General features: G+C 41.5%; 1 protein-coding gene across 1 annotated transcript in view; it reads left to right on the top strand.

Annotated features, from left to right (window-relative positions):
- Positions 1-20,405, top strand: part of LOC135241972 (polypeptide N-acetylgalactosaminyltransferase 18-like) — an 81,488-nt gene that overhangs the window by 30,222 nt on the left and 30,861 nt on the right. The window contains exons 2-6 of the mRNA XM_064312802.1: positions 1,857-2,052; positions 3,822-3,988; positions 13,891-14,074; positions 15,103-15,300; positions 17,244-17,358. Coding sequence (XP_064168872.1) covers positions 1,857-2,052; positions 3,822-3,988; positions 13,891-14,074; positions 15,103-15,300; positions 17,244-17,358 — 860 coding nt within the window. The remainder of the gene's footprint in view (positions 1-1,856; positions 2,053-3,821; positions 3,989-13,890; positions 14,075-15,102; positions 15,301-17,243; positions 17,359-20,405) is intronic.

The raw sequence follows: 20,405 nt of genomic DNA, 5'->3' as shown, positions 1-20,405 counted from the left end.
TTTTCTCTCTCTCTGCCTTGGCAGCACTGTGGCGGACTATGCAGTGCCCTGCATGTTCAGGATTCCATCCTCGACCTTACAGCCCATCACTGTACTGAGCACAAGCGCTTTAGCCGAATGCAACACCTGGCAGTCTATAAATTCACTATTATCAACATTGTTTTGTCTGAATTCTGTTATTTTGTTAAACTAGTTATTGGCATGGCCAATAAAACGTTTTAACAACAGATGTTTTCTGATTAGTATATATTAGTATTTTTAAGTCATTGCAGTATGTTTAAATACTGTTTAAGCTTATTTCAATAATTATATAAATAACATTGTATATCGTGAAAATGTTGGCCAGGATAATCAAGCAATGAATATGAAGTCTATACATTTGAATATAGCCTAATTGCAAAGCCATTTTCAATTCAAGTAGGAAAGTATTTCTTTCCTCATTTGACTAAAACCAAAGAAGTGTCTGCCTCTTAATGTAGCATCGTTGAGGTGCACTGTCTCAGTGCCGGTTGCTAACAGGACCTGCCTTTGACCCAGCAGCGTCTGCACCATCCCTTGGCCCCAGCCTCCATCTTCCCCCTGTTGGCTCTAAATTACGGTGGTGTTCATGGCTGATCTCGGGACAGTGTACTTTTCACTGGGCTGAATTACAGTACAGTTTATCCAGAAGTCTGTTCTTTCTCTAGCATGATGCCTCTGTAGTAATATCTGCCATGCAGGTGAACTACAGGGACTGTGTGGTAACAGCATTAGGTGTGTATCTAGGCTACAGAGAACCAATAGCAGCATCCTGAGTGCTCACAATAAGGAGAAAGGAGTCATCACAAATGCTCTGCACACACTGCTATTGTTATTTTCTCTTTATCATGTCCTGTTCTGTGTGCCTCTCTGACAGGAGAGGTCACGTTAATAATTGAACAGAGGGAAAAGAAATCTTAGGAAGGCATGTTATGGAAATTGGTGATATTTTGGACCATTATCCAGTTGTATTACTGTTTAAAGCAATTGGAAAATGTGGAAAATCTGGCAGCATAGGTGAAATACTCTGTCCATCCAGGGCCTGGTAGGTGCTGTATGATTGGCTGTAAAGAGAAGAGCAGTAACTGCAGTGGGACACCGGCAGAGATTAATTACTGTATGTGAGGAAATGCACTGTAGTGGCCATATTAATATAACCATGCTATTCATTAGCTTTCTTTAATTACCCTCAGAGCACATTTTAATATTCCATATGTTTTATGAGGACTGTTTTTTTGTAAAATCGATGTTCGTAAATACAGTAGAGCTCCCAGCTGTATTTCTGTGCGTTATTGATGCTGTGAGTGAATTCAGTGCCCTACAGTATAACAGCTGTTTGGGGTGTTATCACTGAAGACCATGTCTTTAAAAGAAGGAGGCGTATTAAATCCCAGCCTTTTGGTACACAACAAATTAGTGGTGAATTGCTGAAGAAGGTAATTTAGAGGGTCTATTTAAATTCAATTAGATTTCTCTGGTAGACAAAGCAGTCACACATACGGACAGGCTGTTTGAGGAGCTGTAATGTAGCCCAATCCAGTTTATGATCCTCCCTAGAGCATTGTACTTTCACAGGCTTATTCTGTGTTATTTTGGTATGGAAAGTGCTATTCAGAGGCATGGTTTGTTATTCTAGAATGTAATGCTCTATTCAAAGGCACAGGTTGTGTAAAGCACTTTTCTGAGACATGGTTTGTGCTATTCTGGAATGTGAAACATGGCTATTCAGAGGTAGGGTTTGTGTTTTCCTGGTATGTAAAACACAATGCAGATGCAGAAATGTCAGGCTAATGTTGCATTAACATTGGACTAACATTCTTTTCCCTCCCCACCCACAGAGACGCCTCCAAAGGCAGATGAGAACACAGCGGCAGAGTCTTTCTCGGACTCATCGCTGTTCTCCCGCTGGGGTCAGGACCTGAGCCCTGAGACCCGACGCGTTGCACTGAAGAAGTTCCAGTACTACGGATACAACAGCTACCTCAGTGACCGGCTTGCCCTGGACCGGCCCATCCCTGACCTGAGGCCTGATGGGTAATCTGCCAGACAGAGGCTGGCAGGGCATGCTGGGAAAATATATTCATATCTACTGTATATAAAGAGGCAATTGGATTAGGGTGGACCAACTCCATATTAATGCCCATCATTTTGGATGAGATGCTGGAAGCCAGATGTCCACAAACCTTTGGCCATGTACTGTATTTTAGTGGACCGTTTAGGTGGAATATGATTGAGTTTATGAACAGGCTGCCATGTATCTCTGGTCTGAGAAGCGTTGGGCCGAAACAAGTCTAGCCCATCAGGTGCCAGCGGTGTTCCAAAACAAAAATTCCCCCATTGAAGTCCATTCAAAACTGAATTTACCCTGGCCAAATTAAATTATTTTGGACATTACTTTTTAAGCTCTAAAATTTATTCACATTGAAGTAATTACTCTCCAGGCACCAATTTGTTTTCTGAGTCCCATAGAAGAAGATATAAGATTTATTTCATTCCAATTTGGTCCGCATGGTTTTACGTTACATTGCAGTAAATATTGAAAAGGTCCATTTTCTGGTCTTTTCAGTTGAACTAGTCTGCTGATCAGTGGTTCCTTTTTTAGTCATTATTCCTGCACAATTATTTGTGTGCCAAATTTAAATGAATCCCTTGTAAAATGACAGGCAAGCTTCCAATTAATGTTATTGAATCATCGCTTGCACATCTTCAAAAATAGCTGTGAGTAAAACTTAAAAAGCAAAGCCTTTTATTATTTTTGTTTGGAGATAAAATGACACCAAGACCTGTCTTGAGTTTAAAAAAAAAGAAAATAATTGTGCTCAGACAACTGAGATGAGGAGCTGCCTCAAACCTTATGTAAACTAATGCAATAGAGAAGACGAAACTGTGACTGTCACTCATAAAATATCTTATGAAGGCTGATCTAATGGATGAAACACCATGTTTCATTACTAAAACGTATTAAACATATTTTTGCACATTAACTGTTAATGTTTGGGTGTGGTTGTGTGAATGGATGGTTACTTGATTTGCATGAACGCTGCAGTGAATCGATTAGTGCAGATAGCATTTGCAGCTGTGGCACAATAACTGCTCTATGTATTTTCTCTTAGTGAATCTACCCCGCATATTTATATTTACAATTCTGATTAAATCCTATAAAATTTGCATGTTTATATGTACAGCCTCTGGAAACCTAATGTCACTGTGTAAGCTGCTTTGGAGTTACTTTAAGTGTATTTTCTTGCTTTAGACCCCAAATCCTTGAATGGCACTGTACCAGATATTACCAAGACTGGTTGGCAGAAATTTTTGTAATTGTATAAAATATCCTTTACTGCACAATTCGGCTGGGCTAACTGAAAACATACACAAACTGAAATAATCAGAAACTCCAGAAATGGAATATTCTGAGCCCGGACTTAACTTCAGATTCTGATTGAAACCAAGGGTCAGTTTACTTTTACGGTCGTGTATTCCAGCTGAGGAATGTTTATTGATTAATAGATTGGATGTTTGATTGACTAGAACACTTTATGAAGACATATGGGCATTTGTTTATTTAATTGAATATCTGTTTGAAAGTATACACTAGTTGAATTGATGTTTTCTGATGATAATTTAACTATTCCAAATTCCATTAAAATCCATTAGATGGTTTTTTCTCATGCAGCCAGGTCAACATGAAGCAAACAAAACTTTTTTTTTTCCAAACAGATGGCCCCAGTGGCTCCTGAAGTAAAGCTTTCTGCCAAATCCAGCAAAGGTATCAAAATGATGTACTCTCTTCTGTCTCCCTCCAGGTGCAAAAACAGCTCGTATCCCCCAAACCTCCCACAGGTTAGCATCGTGTTTATTTTTGTAAACGAGGCGCTGTCCGTCATCCTGCGCTCCGTCCACTCCGCCATCCAAAGAACGCCCCCCCACCTCCTCAAAGAGTTCATACTGGTGGATGACAACAGCAGCAACGGTGAGTCCCAGCGCTTTTATCCTCTGCTTTCATCCCCCTCTCTTTCATGCCAGTGCTGCGGGATGGCTTGTAAAGTGGGACTTCTGGGAAAAGGCTTTTCTTGCAGTGACTGTGTCTTTGTAATACCCTGTTTTCTCATCCACCTTGGCTGAACACACTTTCCATAAGTCCCTCTGGATCAGAGTATCTGCTAACAGAATAAATTATGGCTGTAAAATTAGATTATGTACATAGCAATCTCAGCAACTATTGTGCCTAGGTTGTGAGCGTAGCAAGAGAACTGCAGCTGAGGCAAGTTCTAACAATTGTGATGCACCCCCTGCCTTGCCCCACCCACTGCATTTTAGTGCTGCCTCTGTTTGTGCCACTCAACCAGAGCACCCCGATTTCAACTGTGTGAGGGGTGAAGTGAGCCACTCACTACCAAACCTTCCAGTTTTTTTACATAAAAGAAAGGAACATCAAATAGTGCTTGTAGCATTTTCGTCTTCTGAAACAGCTCTCCGGGGTTTCTGTTCTGGAAATCCACTCACGTCCTGTTTGACATTCTGATAATGACTTGCCAACTTGTTTGCAATAGAATTCTATCATATCTGCACTGATAGATTTCTCTTTGTCCTTATTGCCAGGGCTGCTGCTATGATGGCCGATAAATGTTGTCTCCTGTTTGACCATCTGGTGTCAAAACAGATTTGAAGATTTTATTTACCTCTAACTCTTATTCACGCTAATTGATAGATGCAGCTTTATTGACAGAGACACTGTCACAAAGCCGCTTTTCAGTGGAAATGATTCAAGCAGATTGAAGTGTCACGCTCACAGCCGCTGACTGTTGCATAGATCATTAGCATGTGTCATATGGCTCTGGCTAAACATTACATCATCAGCATGTTGGTGTATTCTGCGGGACTTGTCAAGGAACGGAAGAGGGCACACTGAAGCCCTCTATCAGCCCAGCTTGGCCAGTCAGATGGCCCCACATCTCACAGTGTGGTCCCACTGAGCTCAGCAGATGAGCTAAGTGATGATGGCCATGAGTAACGTAGAGCATCTCAGAAGCAAGCCTGTGTACGAGAACATGTAAGAACATAAGTGCGCATGCTGACTAGTACAGGCCATTCAGCTCATCCTGGCTCCCTCCTGATAATAATAATAATAATAATAATAATAAACTTTATTTGTATAGCACTTTTCAAAAACAAAGTTACAAAGTGCTTTACACACATAAAAGAAATAAAATAATACAAGGTGTAGACGACAGCTTAAGGGACACGTTAAAACAAAGTATATGAATAAATTAATGAAAATGGGAGCAGCATGAAAGAGGGCCAAACAGAGGAACAGATACAGATACAAGGTTAAAAGAATATAGTAAATAACAGGATGTTAAAAAATATAAAAATAAGAGTAGAATAGGTATTAAGTGGCTAAAACATTAAAAGCAACTTTGTAAAAATGTGTTTTAAGAAGAGATTTAAAACGAGGCATTGACTCAGCGAGCCTGATATCCTCAGGCAGGGCGTTCCAAAGTCTAGGAGCTCTAATCGCAAATGCCCGGTCTCCTTTTGTTTTTAACCCAGACTTTGGAATGACCAACAGTGCTTTGCCCGAGGATCTCAGGCTACGGGTTTGCTCATAGGGGGAATGTAAATCTGAAATCTGAAAGTATGTCGGTGCTAGACCAGACCTGACCTTGAAAGTGATGAGTAAAATTTTAAAACCAGTTCTAAAAGAGACTGGCAGCCAGTGTAGGGATGCTAGGATAGGTCTGCTTCCTGTGCATCCCTCAGCTCAGCTCTCTGACCTGTTAGAAATTATCTGGGGCTAGTCTACCCACAGAACAGTTCTGTCAGTCTACCCCCTAGAACTGTGTTAGAACTAATAAGGAAATTGTCTTCTCACATCAGTGCTATTTCATCCATTTTAATTGAAGTCCTGTATTTTACCTAAATCCCAGGGATATAATTAGGGTTATGGTTAGAATTAGAGTTAGGGTAACACAGTAAGTGTTAGGGTTGACGTTATGGTTATTTTCAGGAGCACGGAAAAGGGGTAGCAAGACTCAGTCCTTGATTTCGACAAACAAATTTGGGCCCAACATGATAGCTTTATGTATTTTTGTAAATAATTCACTTAAAATATGTATTTCTTTTGTTGAATTGGCAATATTTTGATTTTTTTCATCCATTTAATAGAAAAATCACAGTTTTGCCGTTGCCGTAGTTGCAGTGAAAATTGTTGAGACTGGAACTCCTTGCACTACGGCTCAGCTCCTATGCTGCTGTCAGGTCCTTTACAGTGACTTTGACAGGGCAATTTGACTTAATAAAGCTAATTAGTGGAGAAAACCAAACGGCTGTAGTTAAATATGAGCCGCAAATTGGCAGTGTGGATCTGCAGTCATTAGGAAAGCACGGGGTAGCTGCTTATTAGAGGCAGAGGGCCAGTGTGGCCCAGTTATAGATGTGCGGAATGGCAATGGGATTTGTTCATTTTTAAAAATTCATTTGAACTTTTGAATAATAATAATAAAAAAGAAAAGGTTTTTCACACCTGGCACACTGGTTAGGAAACACTGGCATAAGCAGACTATATAAATGAGAGGTTGAATGTATGTAGTGTTTCTTTGTAAGCTGGATTTTCCTACTGTAAAAAATGGGAGCATTTCCATCCCTACCTACCTACCTCATCACACTGTTAGGGTATGCACCTTTTTGTTGTCCCCGCTATTATAGACAGCAGCAAAAGCTGCTGATAAGTTCATTTTACAAAAAATTTACAGAGAAATCCGCCAACAAATTCAACAGTAAGCGACCGGCATGTGACAGACAGTGAACTCAAAATGGAGTCTAAGGTGAGGGATGTCCGCACTGTGACATTACCATCCGTTAACCATGGATCTCCCAGAGAGCTGCAGACACAACAGGACAGGGTGGACCTGTGCATACCTGTGACTCTGTGTTTACTGTGTTGACTCTGTAGCCGCATTGCTATGTGTATAGAGCTGGCTCCCACAGTAACACAGTAGCAGTGTAAATCTGTGCCCAGTGTGTTGTCAGAAGCAGTAAATTGCCCCAGGGCCAAACGTTCCCCTTGTCCCCAAAGGAATCCCCACTCTTTTTCTTCTCTGCATTCCAGAGGAGTGCATTTACCCAGGAGCACAATGCCCTGAGACAGGTGTTTCCACTGATACTGTTTGTTGGGGAGCAGTGGAACTAGGCTATGTGATGTGAGCAAGTTAGCGATTTGGGTGTTTTGTGAATACTTCTGACTTCAAATATTCATTCTTATGAGACAATAGTGGATTTTTTAATTCAATTAAGGTGCAGGAGGACTTTTGTGCAGAATGTTTCCATTTCCCTCAGCCTGTATAGACCTGTATAGATTCAAAACATTGCTACGGTCAGTCTTTCTAGAAAGGTGACTAAATTTAATTTTTATACACAATGGTCATTTCCACTGAGCAAGCAGCACACTGTTGTAAATGTACATGGCATGCATTAGTACTAATAAACAATACTAGGACAGAAATCACCTTTGGCAGTTTTTGTCAGTTAGATGTGTTTAATAGACACAGCAGGCCCTGTGACAGTATCATTGCTGTGCTTTCCTGTTCACTGTGTCTGTGTCCGTGTCCATGGCTCTGCAGGATTGATCTTCTCAGCTCTGAGCCCGACTTTAGGTAATGAATGTGTTACGCCTGTTATGGCGGGAGGCTCATTATGATTAATTGCAAAGCAATGCTGATCATCATTCTTATTCCCAATCAATTCACCCTCTTGTAAGTCATCTAATTATAAATACAACTTGTCGTCCTTTGGAAGTTTTTTGTATGCATTCAGGAGGGGCCAGATGTATTTCAGCGAATGGAATACATTTGAGGTTCAAGCAGGTAAACAAAGTTCTAAAAATTAGACAAAATATTCTGTTTTGAATTGGAACTGGTTCCAAATTTCCAAAAAACTGGGAGTTCCTTAAGAAATGTGCATTTTGAATTAAACAGATCTAATCAGTTCAGAGTGGTGCATGTGTATGTTTTTGAATAGTACATGCATTTTCACAACCTTTTGAGATTGCAGTGTTGACAGTGTGATGACTGAAATACAGATCGTAGTTTTTGGGTCACTTGATAGTACACTAATTGGTTTCTGGGTTCCTGCATCGCTAGCCTGCTTTGACTGCCTCTGAGCAGGTTGCAGAGGTATAAGGCCTCTTACTTCCTCCGGATTTTAATAATAGGCAACACTTCAGAAGCTCTTTCTACACCACAGGCTGTTTGTATTAAACCCGATCAAAGCAGGACTGTGAACCGAAAATATTTCTAGCCCTTGGTGGCAGCATGGAGGAACCCACCAGGTCTGCAGCGCCTGAGTAGAACACACTGCCTGTTACAGGAAGATACAAAGAGAAAAGCACAAAACAAAATCCGGACTATGATGTAAGCAAAGATATTTCCAAGTAAACGCAATTATTCTATCACAAGCTCTCTGTGGAACATGCTAGAAACAGCCCTCTCCAGAAAAAGCACACACAGTGAGACAATGAGAGGAAAACAAGAATAATGCCCTGGCATTCTCCTTTGTCCCTCTCCAGTCTTGTAAATGGCTTTTCCTCCAGTTCTCAACAGAAAGGATATCCTTTGTGATGCTTTTTTTCTTGTGCCATTTGGGATTATGATGAGGGAAACACTCTTTGCTGTTTGTGCTTTTTTGAGATTGTTGATTATCATCAAGTGGTCAGCCGGGTCAGACCCACGGATCACGATCCTCCAAGCCATGTTTGTTCATGGTTCCCCTTCAATCCTGTCTGACAGAGACCATCAACTTTGTGTGATTTAGCCTCCATGCTCTGTTATGCACTTCTTAAAATTATGTTGTATTGTTCCATTGCTGCATTTTTCAGTCTGTATTTAACCCATAGAAGCTTTTCAGTATGCAAATATACCTCTAGCTGAGTAAAAAATGTTTTGTCTGTCTCTGTGAGGTCATAGTCAATTCACTCCACTCACAGGTGGTGGTGGGGAACTGGCCAGGTTCTGTTAGAAGCAGCAGCTGCTGTCATGTGATGCTGTATCTGGCTCTGTTTCTCCTAAAGAAGCTTACGGGGTCTTTAGGGTGGCTGTGTAGAATAATGCTTAAGGAGCTGGAGTTGCAGGTTGTAGGTGTAATTCCTGGGTGGGGCACTGCCATTGAACCCTTGCACGAATTGTGTACCCTCAATTGCTTCAGTAAAAATATCCATGAATGTATAAATGAAATGTATGTAAAAAATGTAAGCTATGTAAGTTTCTCTGGATAAAAGCTTCTGCTAAATGCGTTAAATTTAAATGGAATAAAATCTCTGTAGGAAAAGGATTGCACTCTGACGTTGGGCATAGACAGGTGTGACATGAGCTGTAGCTACAGATGGGTGCTGTGTGATGAGGTATCTGCAGTGAGGGGCTGGCAGTTCTGTGCTGAGTTGTCTCTCAACCTGCAGAAACAGGAAGTGACAGATCATTCAAACCACCCTCTGCCCACTACTGGAGATATTCTTATGCTGGGATCCACCGTTAGCATTAATGCTTCAGTTTCCTGGTTGATTCACTGCTAGCAATAGCACTCCAGTTTACCAGTGAATCTGCTGTTAGCTTTAGCGCTCCTGGCGTACGTGAATGACTTGAATTTCGATGCACAGGGTAATATCCTGCAATGACTGCTCATCACACAAAAACGAATGGGCATCTGATGGGGATTTAGGAAATGAATAAAATCACTGGTCTCAGAACAGTGCTGTCAAGTGTTGAGACATGAATAAGCACTGGAATACCCACGAGCCTCTTAGTTTGTATTTTTTTAATACTGTGCTGAAAGCTGAGTCAACAGCAGTCATGTGGAAAAAGGCAGCCGTCAGATAGAAAGGTATTAAACGCTAATGATTTTGCTCACTCCCCTTAAATCCTCATTACAGCTAGCCGCAGCCTCCGAATGACTTGCTTTTCCAGGTCATTGAGCACAGCTGATGGATTTACTCTAGAATCTATAGATTTCTCATCTTTAAGGAATTTAGTTTCTTTTTCAATCTTTGAAATGATAGCACTGCTTCTCTTTTTAGTCCACGAAGGGGAATAGCCTCTTTAGCATGTCTGAGGACAGTAAATGCTTTTGCTGGTGGGTTTGAGCCTGACGTGAACATTTACTTATGCCTGACACCCCTCCTGGGGTATAGGCCGTCGACAAGGGACCTCCAGAGTTCACGGTCATTAGCTTTCTTTTTTATCTGATACCAGGTGCATCCCAGTCTCTTGGTGTCTGCCTGGAGATCCCGTCGCCAGGTGTTCTTTGGTCGGCCTCTTTTCCTCTTCCTTTGAGGGTTCCATGTCAAAGCTTGTCTGGTTGTGTTTGACACCGGTTTTTGTAGTGTGTGCCCGATCCATCTCCATCTTCTTCTTCCAATTTTGTCTGCTGCTGGCAGTTGTTGTGTCCTCGTCCACAGATTGTTATTGCTGATTTTGTCTGGCCAGTGGATATTAAGAATTCTTCTTAGGCAGTTGTTGATGAAGGTTTGCACTTTATTGATTGTGGTCTTTGTCATTCTGCAGGTCTCGGTGCCATAAAGCAGCACTGATTTTACATCAGTTGAAGATTCTTATTTTTGTTCGTTGCTGTATCACTCTAGAGCACCAGATGTTCTTGAGCTGTAAAAAGTCTGTCCTTGCCTTGCCTATTCTTGCTTTGACATCTGCATCCGTACCTCCCTGTTTGTTGATGATACTCCCTGAGTAGGTAAAGGACTCTACTTCTTCGAGCTTGCTGCCTTCAAGTGTGATTGGTTCGTCACTGGTTGCATTCATCCTCATGATCTTTGTCTTTCCCTTATGGATGTTAAGTCCTACTTGTGAGGCGGTAGCTGTAAGTGTTGTAGTATTATCCTGCATCTGATGGTGGCTGTGTGACAGTAGTGCCAAGTCTGCAAAGTCTAGATCATCCAGCTGTGTCCACAAAGTCCACTGGATTCTGTTCTTTCTTTGTTCAGTTCTTGTTCTCATTACCCAGTCGATGGCTAGTAGAAACAAGAATGGAGATAATAGGCAACCCTGTCTGACCCCGGTCTTGATCTCGAACTGGTTGGTGACCAGTCCTTCATGTATCACTCTACAAGTCATTCCAGCATAGCTATTCTTGATAAGGTTCACCAGCTTAGTGGGCACTCCATAATGTCTCAAAAGCTTCTAGAGGGTCTCCCTGTTCACACTGTCGAACGCTTTTTTATAGTCGACAAAGTTGACATACAGTGAGGAAGTCCGCTCTAATGATTGCTTGATGATAATACGAAGAGAAGGTCAATTCTTCCTGAATCCCGCTTGTTGGTCTCTTAGCTGTTGGTCAACTGCATCCTTCATTCTATCCAGGATGACTCTATTTAACACTTTCCCTGGCACAGAGAGTAGGGTAATCCCTCTATAGTTGGAACAGTTGCCTAGGTCTCCTTTCTTAGGGAGCTTGTTGATAAAGCCCTCTTTCCAGTCTGACGGTATTTCTTCTTCTTCCCCTTCCCCCGTAAACATTTAGAAAGGTTAAAACAGCTCATGTGATGCTATCTGTAGCCTGTCTGATTCTGTCTTATCTTAGAGTGTGCACCAGTCATTAATGTACATCTGTGGCTATGATGATGATCTCAAAAATCCATGTGATTCAGTGCCACAAGAGAATACCAGCTAACATTTAGTTTTCATACTCTGGTGTGACATTGAAAAAGTCCTCACTGCCAGAATATTTGTGAATTATTATGCATATATTATTCATAAGTCCAGATGATGCTTTAATAGCACAGATTTTTCAGAATTGGAAATGCACTGTGGTTTTGGAGTAGAGAAATTAACAACTGGATCCAGACAATATCCACGCTCTGTGTTTCAGCTGAATGAAGATGCTAAAAGATTAAAAATTTTTGGAATATTGGCTTCATCTGTGAAACCGTTTTGCGCTGATGGCAGTCTTAATTACCTAACTATAGCATCACCACAGGTGTACAAGGTAATTAGAGGAGAACCGCCAATTAGACCCTGTATATTGGGCTCTTATTTCAGCCCTTTGTGTTAAAAACAGAAGCGTGACAATTCAAGTAATTCAGTAACTGCATTCATGCTCAACATTTTAGCTGCAGTAAAGCTGTTTGCACATGATCAGTATCAAAATGCTTGGCATGACGTCGAACCATTAATGTCCTATGGAGGCTGCATTGACACCCAATTTGGCAGCAACGATATGCCTGGCGAAGTGCATGGTTCAGAATTAATACTGAGTCACGATGCTCATAGTTAAAATTTTTTGATGTAGTTTGACCTTTCGTAGCAAATGCAGTTGCATTACAGCCTAGAATGATGCAGGCAGATGTAAACTTGGAAGAACAGGTTAAAGTCAATGCTTTCTTTTTCTCTAGTGACAGAAACATCTTACCGCAGACAACCTACTATTATCATTCCTGTTTTCCAAACCCCCGTCTTCCAGGATCAATGACGTCAAGTTTCAACTGCTGGCGGCACTCGATTCTTCTCGTGTAGTCACCGCCTTGCTTGGCATTGAACGCAGTGCTCAGTTGTTATCATATGAAAGAGGAGTAAGGCTAACAGTGGCCTGGGGTTGTATGCTGATGGCAGTGGTATATACATACCTCTCCAAGGGAGTGTTAATTAAGGAAGTAGTTCCTCCCTAATTATGTATGTGCACCTGGTCAAGCTGTTAGTTATATAGGTTACCATCAGCATTTAACACTTGTTTCACTGATGAAGCCAGAATGCTGAAACCTGTGCATCTTTTATCCTCATATTAGCACCTCTGTTTTAACCAAAAATGCCAAAATAAGAGCGATCCGTTTCTATTTAAAAAGAATAAATCAATATCCATCATCTCCTCACAGCCCATGCAAATTGCAGCCATGAGAACCAAGCTCTCAGATAAAACAGACTGACTCAGCTCATCACCGGAACCAAGCAGCAACCGATGCAGGCAGATTGGCAGGGACAGCATTAAGCACAGTGAAAGAACATTAACAGCCTGAACACATTAACATTAACAGCCTGTACAGGGGAATATTAACCGTCTCAACAGATTAACATTAACAACCTGAAGGGAGAGTAACAGTAATAGGCTAAACAGAGTGGAACATCTGAAGAGGCAGATTGACAGTGTTGTGCTGTGGGGGAGTTTGGCTCTGTTAGGGAAGGGAAACATAGCTGCATCCAACATAGGGCCCAGTGTCTCAACCCATATTCTTATCCCTAACTCATAAAAGCAGTCTCTTGGAGACACCAATTTACAATTTAGTCATTTAGCAGCTGTTTTTAGCCAAAGCAGTGTACAAACGTCCATTTCACATGCTAAGCAACTACCATAAGAGCAGGGGGGTTACCACAATTTTCTTTATGGGGCGGCTGGGGCCGGGGGGACGGGGTCACAGACTCAGTAACAAGGGGCAATACTATCTCCAACAGTTATATTAGCCAATGATAATATGATATTTTAGTTGGAAAAATAGGGGTGGCACCTGGGGTGGCCAGTCAAATTCCAGAGGTTACCCTGCCCATTCTATTGGACACAGCCCCTGCAAAAGAGCTAGAGATTAGTAAAGTTACAATCATTTAAGTTTCACTGTCATGGTATTTGTCTGAAGACTTACAAGATAAATGGAGAGAAGTGTTAGTTGGTATTTTATAAATATAGAGAAATACTGAGTTAAATTGAAACATTGAGGTGTAATTTTAAATGGTTTGAAAAAACGTTTGCAGAAGTGTACTGGGGTGGAGGTAAGCAGGCGTGAGGTCACAGGCAGCTTTGCTGTACTGTGAGCCAGCAGAGCCTTGCTACAGTAAGTTTTCATTGTGGACTGAGCCTCTGCAGCTCTGTGGTTTCTCCCGTGTGCAGAGGAGCTGAAGGAGAAGCTGCAGGACTTTGTGGATGAGACCAACAGGCAGCGGCCCGGCTTCATCAAGGTGGTCCGTCACGCCAAGCAGGAGGGGCTGATCCGCTCCCGGGTCAGCGGCTGGAGGGCTGCCACTGCCCCCGTGGTGGCTCTGTTCGATGCCCACGTGGAGTTCAACATCGGCTGGTGAGCCACTTACAGGAAGTACCTGCTAACCTCACAAACTGCGCCAGAGCCACGTCCAGAAAGTGCCTGTTGACCATACGTCCTGCAGGAAACATGTCACCTTGAATCAAATAAGGATTTACAGCATGTATCATTTTTTAGTATCAATCATTAAAACAATGTGGCTATTAATGTTTTAATTAGTACAATGATACAGTAAATGGGGTAAGTTTATTTAACAAGTAATGTTATTTTGTGCTGGTGTAAGAAGCTTAGAAACAGTCTTCACCTATGCAAATTGCATATTTCCAAGATTGCGTACTGATAACAGATTATTTGCAGTTGCTATATTGTATTCAATCAGTCATTTTCGTAGCTCAGACTACCTAATAAGTGAGCTGAGCAAAATAAAATAAAAAAAAAATCAACATTTAACTGTTGGTAATTTCTTCTGCCTGCTGTCAATGAGAGGGAGTGGTGATCCTCTGCATTAATCATCTCACATAAATCATCTGTTTAAATACACACACCTACCATGGAGGTTTTGTGTAAAGGTCAATGATCAATAGGATGTGTGGACTTACTCTGCATGTTAACTAAACTTCCTATTCGTTATCTCCAGTCACTCTGAATCGAAGGGAAGTGGTTCTGCAGCTCTTGTTCTCTTATCAGTCGGTGCTGGATATGCTGTATTGCAGCTATAGAGATCTCTGCTAATTGTACAACTGTATTCTGTTAGCTCTGTCAGCTGCCAGCTCTGAAACAGGAGCTAACTGTAGATCTGCTATCTGAAATTCTTTGTTGAGCACACAACCCTCAGCCACAGGGGAGAGTTTTCATCATGAATACATTTCATTTTGTGCAATTACTGGCAGGATGGAAAAGATTACATAGTCCTTGCCATCACCTCCATCCAGCATCATCAGAGATCTGTCATCTCATATTTGTTCATTTTCACATTTTTTATTTTTTTCCACTGATACTGCAACTTTCTGAAGAAACGTGTTCTGTTGGGAAAGATTTTTTCATTTTCAGGTCTGTTCTTCCAGGGCTGAACCTGTTCTGCAGAGAATTAAGGAGGATAGAACTCGAATAATATCCCCATCATTTGACAACATCAAATATGACACATTTGAGATCGAGGAGTACCCCCTGTCTGCACAGGGCTTTGACTGGGAGCTGTGGTGTCGCTACCTGAACCCGCCTAAATCGTGGTGGAACCAGAAGAACAGCACTGTGCCCATCAGGTAAATCCACTCATCAGCTCGAATTCCAGAACAGTGTTACTGCAACATCTCACCCATGGGATACCTCCAGTACAGTTAGCACAGTGTTCCTGCAACACCTCACCCATGGGGTACCTCCAGTACAGTTAGCACAGTGTTCCTGCAACACCTCACCCATGGGGTACCTCCAGTACAGTTAGCACAGTATAACTGCAGCACTGTGCCCATTAGGTAGCTTCAGTTACCTGGGTAACTTTCAAATGGCAGTATGGAATCTTGTCTTTGCCTGGTTAGATGTTTTTATATGGTACATTTAAATGGACTTGCTGTAGTTACATTAAGATGAGTCACCGCCTGCTTCGATATTGCAAAGTGGCCGCCCGGTTCCAGATTAAAGCCCTTCTGACAATAATTTGAAGACTCCTTCACCCTTTTTGAATGCAAAATATAAAATGGAGGGAGCTAAACACCTCCTCAGGTGGCTTGCAGTGTCATCATATGAATGACCAATTTGCACTGTCATGACATTGACAGTGCTACAGTGCCTCCCAATATGAGAGACAAGCAGGTGCTCTAGACCATCATGAATACCTGCTTAGAAAGCATGCATAACTTCACTCAACCAAAACCACTTAAGCAACTGTCCCTTAGGCCTCTCTTTAGTGGTACTGGCTTTATATTTTCATTGTTTTGTGTGGGAGGTTTGCGTTTTGAGCGCTCCTGACCCCAAGCATGACCTGAGCTGTTTTTAGCGCTTAGCGCTCGGAGAGCTGTACTCGTTTTGGGAGTTGAACAAATATCAACTTTTCCTGACAAGTACAGCTTGTCAGTTTCGCTTTGAGTACTACCAGCCAGTCAAGTTGAACGAGTTGCAGGACCATCACAAGCATAGAGTAAGCGGAAGCAGTAGCTACATATCAGAAACAAAGATGGAGCTGGTTGTAATGTCAAATTCTGGTTGTGCATGGGAGAAGAGAAGAATCCTCGCAGAAGTGGACATGTCTCAAATAGGCTAACAATTAAATACAAGAGTTGCCTGGTAAAAAAAATTGGTGCTGATGATGGGACTTACTTAAATGTAACTGATTCAGCTCATTTGACACAGTGTTGCTTAGTAGTAACAACAAAAAGTTATTACATACCAACAACAAAATTGCATTTACATGCAGGTGCCACCATTTGGCACCTGGTGCAATCAACGTGCGCTGCAACAGCTAAGCACTAATGCTTTTTAACTAGCTAGAGGTCCCTGGTGGACACATGCCCTATGTTTCCAGGTCTGTATATGGCCAAAAATGCATACCCCTGCAGCTCTGTACATGAAAAGCTAAAGCTGAATGTGGGAGAGCTGAGCACTTGTCTTGATAATCAATTATTGCTGTAATCTGTAAATGATGTACTGCCCTATTGCATCAGTTTCTTGTAGGAGCATTTTCTCAGATCAATACAGCCAGGCCATGGAAGCTCTTGTAAAACAGTGCTACAAATGATTTCCCTATTGATCACAACTGCACAGCAAATGTATTTATGATTGTTATTCAGTATACAAATAATCTGTAACATGTATATTACCTTAGGTTGCCATTTTAATGAAAACTGGTTACATAAAATCATAAAGTAAGAAGTATATGTGGTATGATAATCACAGCTAACATGTTATTGAGACAGTCACTTTGGCCATTTGCATAGTGTGCTGGAGCTGTAGTCATTGGTGCAGTGATTTACTTCCCCCCCCACCCCACCCCACCCCCCCAGTACAGAATCCTGACCATGCCTCTGTGCCATGACAGTAGATGGCACTGCTCCAGTGGGAGGGGCTTAAAACTGGGAACCCAAGTAAAAGTAGGGCTGGAATATTGGTTGAAGAAAAATGTGATTTGAATCAGTTTTGCAAAACTTGTAAACTGTGTACTGTACACAGACCTTTTTTCACTTCTTATTGGTCCTCTCATCTTTTCTCACAGGAGTCCAGCTCTTATTGGCTGCTTCGTGGTGGACAGACAGTACTTTGAGGAAATTGGTCTTCTGGATGAAGGGATGGAGGTGTACGGGGGTGAAAATGTGGAGCTTGGTATCAGGGTGAGTTATGATGCCACATCACTGCGCTTCAGCGAGAGTTATGATGTCACATCACTGTGGATCAGCGCAAGTCATGATGTCACACTAGCTAAAACACAGTTAATTGCACCTGCTTTAACGGAAGCACAGAGCATGGTTTATTGCTCCTTGTTTGGTGGTTATTCCAGCAAGCCCATGCAGCTCTGTGGCTCTGGGCAGTGTACAGTGCCAGTGCAGGAGCAAATGGTGCAAGGTGTGTCTGTTATCCTCCCCATAATACCTGCCCCAATTCTCTCAGCAATCCTGCTAACACAGTCAGGCCCCTAATCACATCAGTGATAAAACCAGCTGTATGTGAGTGAAAGCAATGCAGGCACACGCTGAATCAGACACACGGTAACCTGGATGCACACTAAGCACATTAAAGATGTGCACTACACACAATGTGCACTAAAAGCAGAGAAGGGTTGGATGCTTTATTCTTCTCTGGAGGGGGGCGGGGGTGCGGGGGGGGGGTCGGGGCGGTTCTGAAACACCACTCTATCTGTCTGCACAATCAGCCCAGCATCCTTCAGCACATCCTTAGGAGGCCCAAATTGCAGCTGCTATTCTACAGATTAACCTCATACATTCAGAGCCACACACTCACACCACTGACTGCATGTAATGGTGGTTATAGTGCTGCAGATTACAGCCTCTCTTCCCGCAAAATTAAAAGGAGGGCCTTGAAAAAGTCATTTGTATGTCCCATCAAGCCACATTGATTTTAGTGTCTGCACACCTAGGAATGGGTTTTCTATCAATGCGGTAGTTGCCTTTAAAAAGCTCTCATTATATTAATGGCACAACAGAAGCAATAGTTGCCTTTGAGAGCTGCTATTGATTTTGTATGTACCGTTTGATGCGTTTAAAATCGGTGATTATACTATCTGTGCCGAAATACTCTGTCCCTTGCACCAGCTGCTAAAGCACATGAGAAATATTAACCTACAGAAGCTCATTTCAATAGGTGCCACAGCGTCCCTTCCCTCTGTAAGTATGATTCCATTTCCTGGAAGAAACTGAGCATGCGCTCACAAGTTAAGATCATATCTCTTTGTTAAAAGTTTAAGAACATAAAAATACATAATGATGAGTACAGGCCCCTTTTGCTAAACCTTAATAGATGAAGTATCTTAAATCGTTCCTCATAAATATTAAATATCATACCATGAGCCAAGTTAGTCACCTTTCTTTGTACTTTTTTCCAAATCTTATAGTGACAAGAATTGCACACAGCACTCAAAGTGTCATCTGACAAAGGCGTTATAAAACATCAGTAACTCTCCTTTGGTTTCTTTGCTATATGCCATGTCCCAGCCTCATCTTGGCCTTTTTACTGCTGCAGCACAATGCCTCGCCCCTGCTAGAATTTGGTCAACTACTGCTCCCAAGTCTTTTTCAAATGTAGCACATTCTTATTCTGTTCCTCCCATAAATTACTGTCTTAAATTTCAATTTATCCCATGCAGAAATGTACATTTTTCCATATTTGCCAAATTAAAAAATTCAAACTCGCTTTGTAATTCCTACTGACTTCATTTTGACACTCAAGTCTCTCAAGTCTGATTTGGGTCAAAACACTGTTTAACTTCATCAGAGAAGTCCAAGAGATTTATTATGCACCTTCCCCTGCAAAAGCAAGTGCCTATAGTTTCCTGGATCAGTACAGTCCCCCACTTATATTATATTATATTAAATTATAATATATTATATTATATTACCTTTGAGTCATCAGGTATTTCTATAGTTTTTTGTGTGTAAAAATACCTGTCAGTGATCTAAAGATGCCCCTCACTCTTAGAAAACTCTTGGATATATGCCATCAGAGTTTGTGGCCTTCTTTGTATTAGGGTTTTGTCATTTTTCCAGTACTACTCCATCCCTTATCTCAGTATCCTCTGATATTATGTAAACAGGATGTAACTGTAGGTTCTTCTCTGGTAAAACAAAGTAATTAATAGGGTCAGTAATCTCTGTAGTCTTATAACTAGGGTTTTTCCTACATTGACATATTGACATGTCTTAGTCGATGCCTCCTAAGTGTTTGTGTGGAGTCATTTGGGTAAATGGTTGATATTGTACCCTAAGTTTTGAGTGACAAAAATGAAATGCATTAAATGACCCCTTACAATGTGTTAATCCTTCAGTATAGGCTATATTTTCCCCATAATAATTCTGGCACATTGAAATTGTTCCAATTTTAAGTTTTTGTCATGCGTTTAATTTTTTATTTTATATATGAGCCTACATCTTAATTTTCTGCGGTGGTCTCTTGAAGACTTCACTGAACTTCACATTCTAGATGTAGCTAAATATTGGGAGACGACGCATAGAGTTGACAGTGGCAGTAAATCCAGTCTGAATGCAGTTGTTATCACGCAATCACCACCTAAGCCCTATTGTGAGCCAGGAAAAACCCTGCTTGTAACACAATACTCCTTCCATATTTTAATTCACTTAACCTCTTCCTTGCTTTCCTTTTCTCCTGTAATATGGGAAAAGGCTTAGGATTACTTTTTGAATTTTAAGCGCTTTGCAGAAAGTAATCTTACATGTTTCTTCATTTTTGAATCATCAGCTATATGTGTGAAAGAAAATCTGTTTTTCATCAGCCAAGCCGCCCCGCGGGTCCCATGTATTTTTCGCAAAAGTGTATGTCAGCAATTTCTAGCAAATCTAAATCTTAATAGTTTGAAATAATGTGATCTCTGAGGAAAACGGTGCTGCTAAGTTGTAAGTGGAAGGAGCAGGGTTGAGTTGGGTTCTCTTAGGCTGAAGAAGTCTCATTTAGAAACTTTTCCGTTTTCAAGAATCCTTTCAATTTGCCTGAGAGCTTCCTGCTGGTTGATTACTCTTGTCGTATAATGGTGGGGAGGGGAGAAATGTATTGTTGGATAACTCAAAGTTAATTACATTGGATCCTCCGGGGAGATTGGTAATTATCCAGAGATGTGCTCTGGGTTTGTTGTGGCCAGATGGAGTCCTCACTCTGTGCTTGAGATCCCTCTCATTGCGGGAAATTGACT

This window comes from Anguilla rostrata, chromosome 16 (assembly GCF_018555375.3).
Source record: "Anguilla rostrata isolate EN2019 chromosome 16, ASM1855537v3, whole genome shotgun sequence".
NCBI classification, from domain to species: domain Eukaryota; kingdom Metazoa; phylum Chordata; class Actinopteri; order Anguilliformes; family Anguillidae; genus Anguilla; species Anguilla rostrata.
The sequence above is the reverse complement of the archived record's forward strand: the minus strand, read 5'-3'. Positions and strand labels throughout refer to the sequence as shown.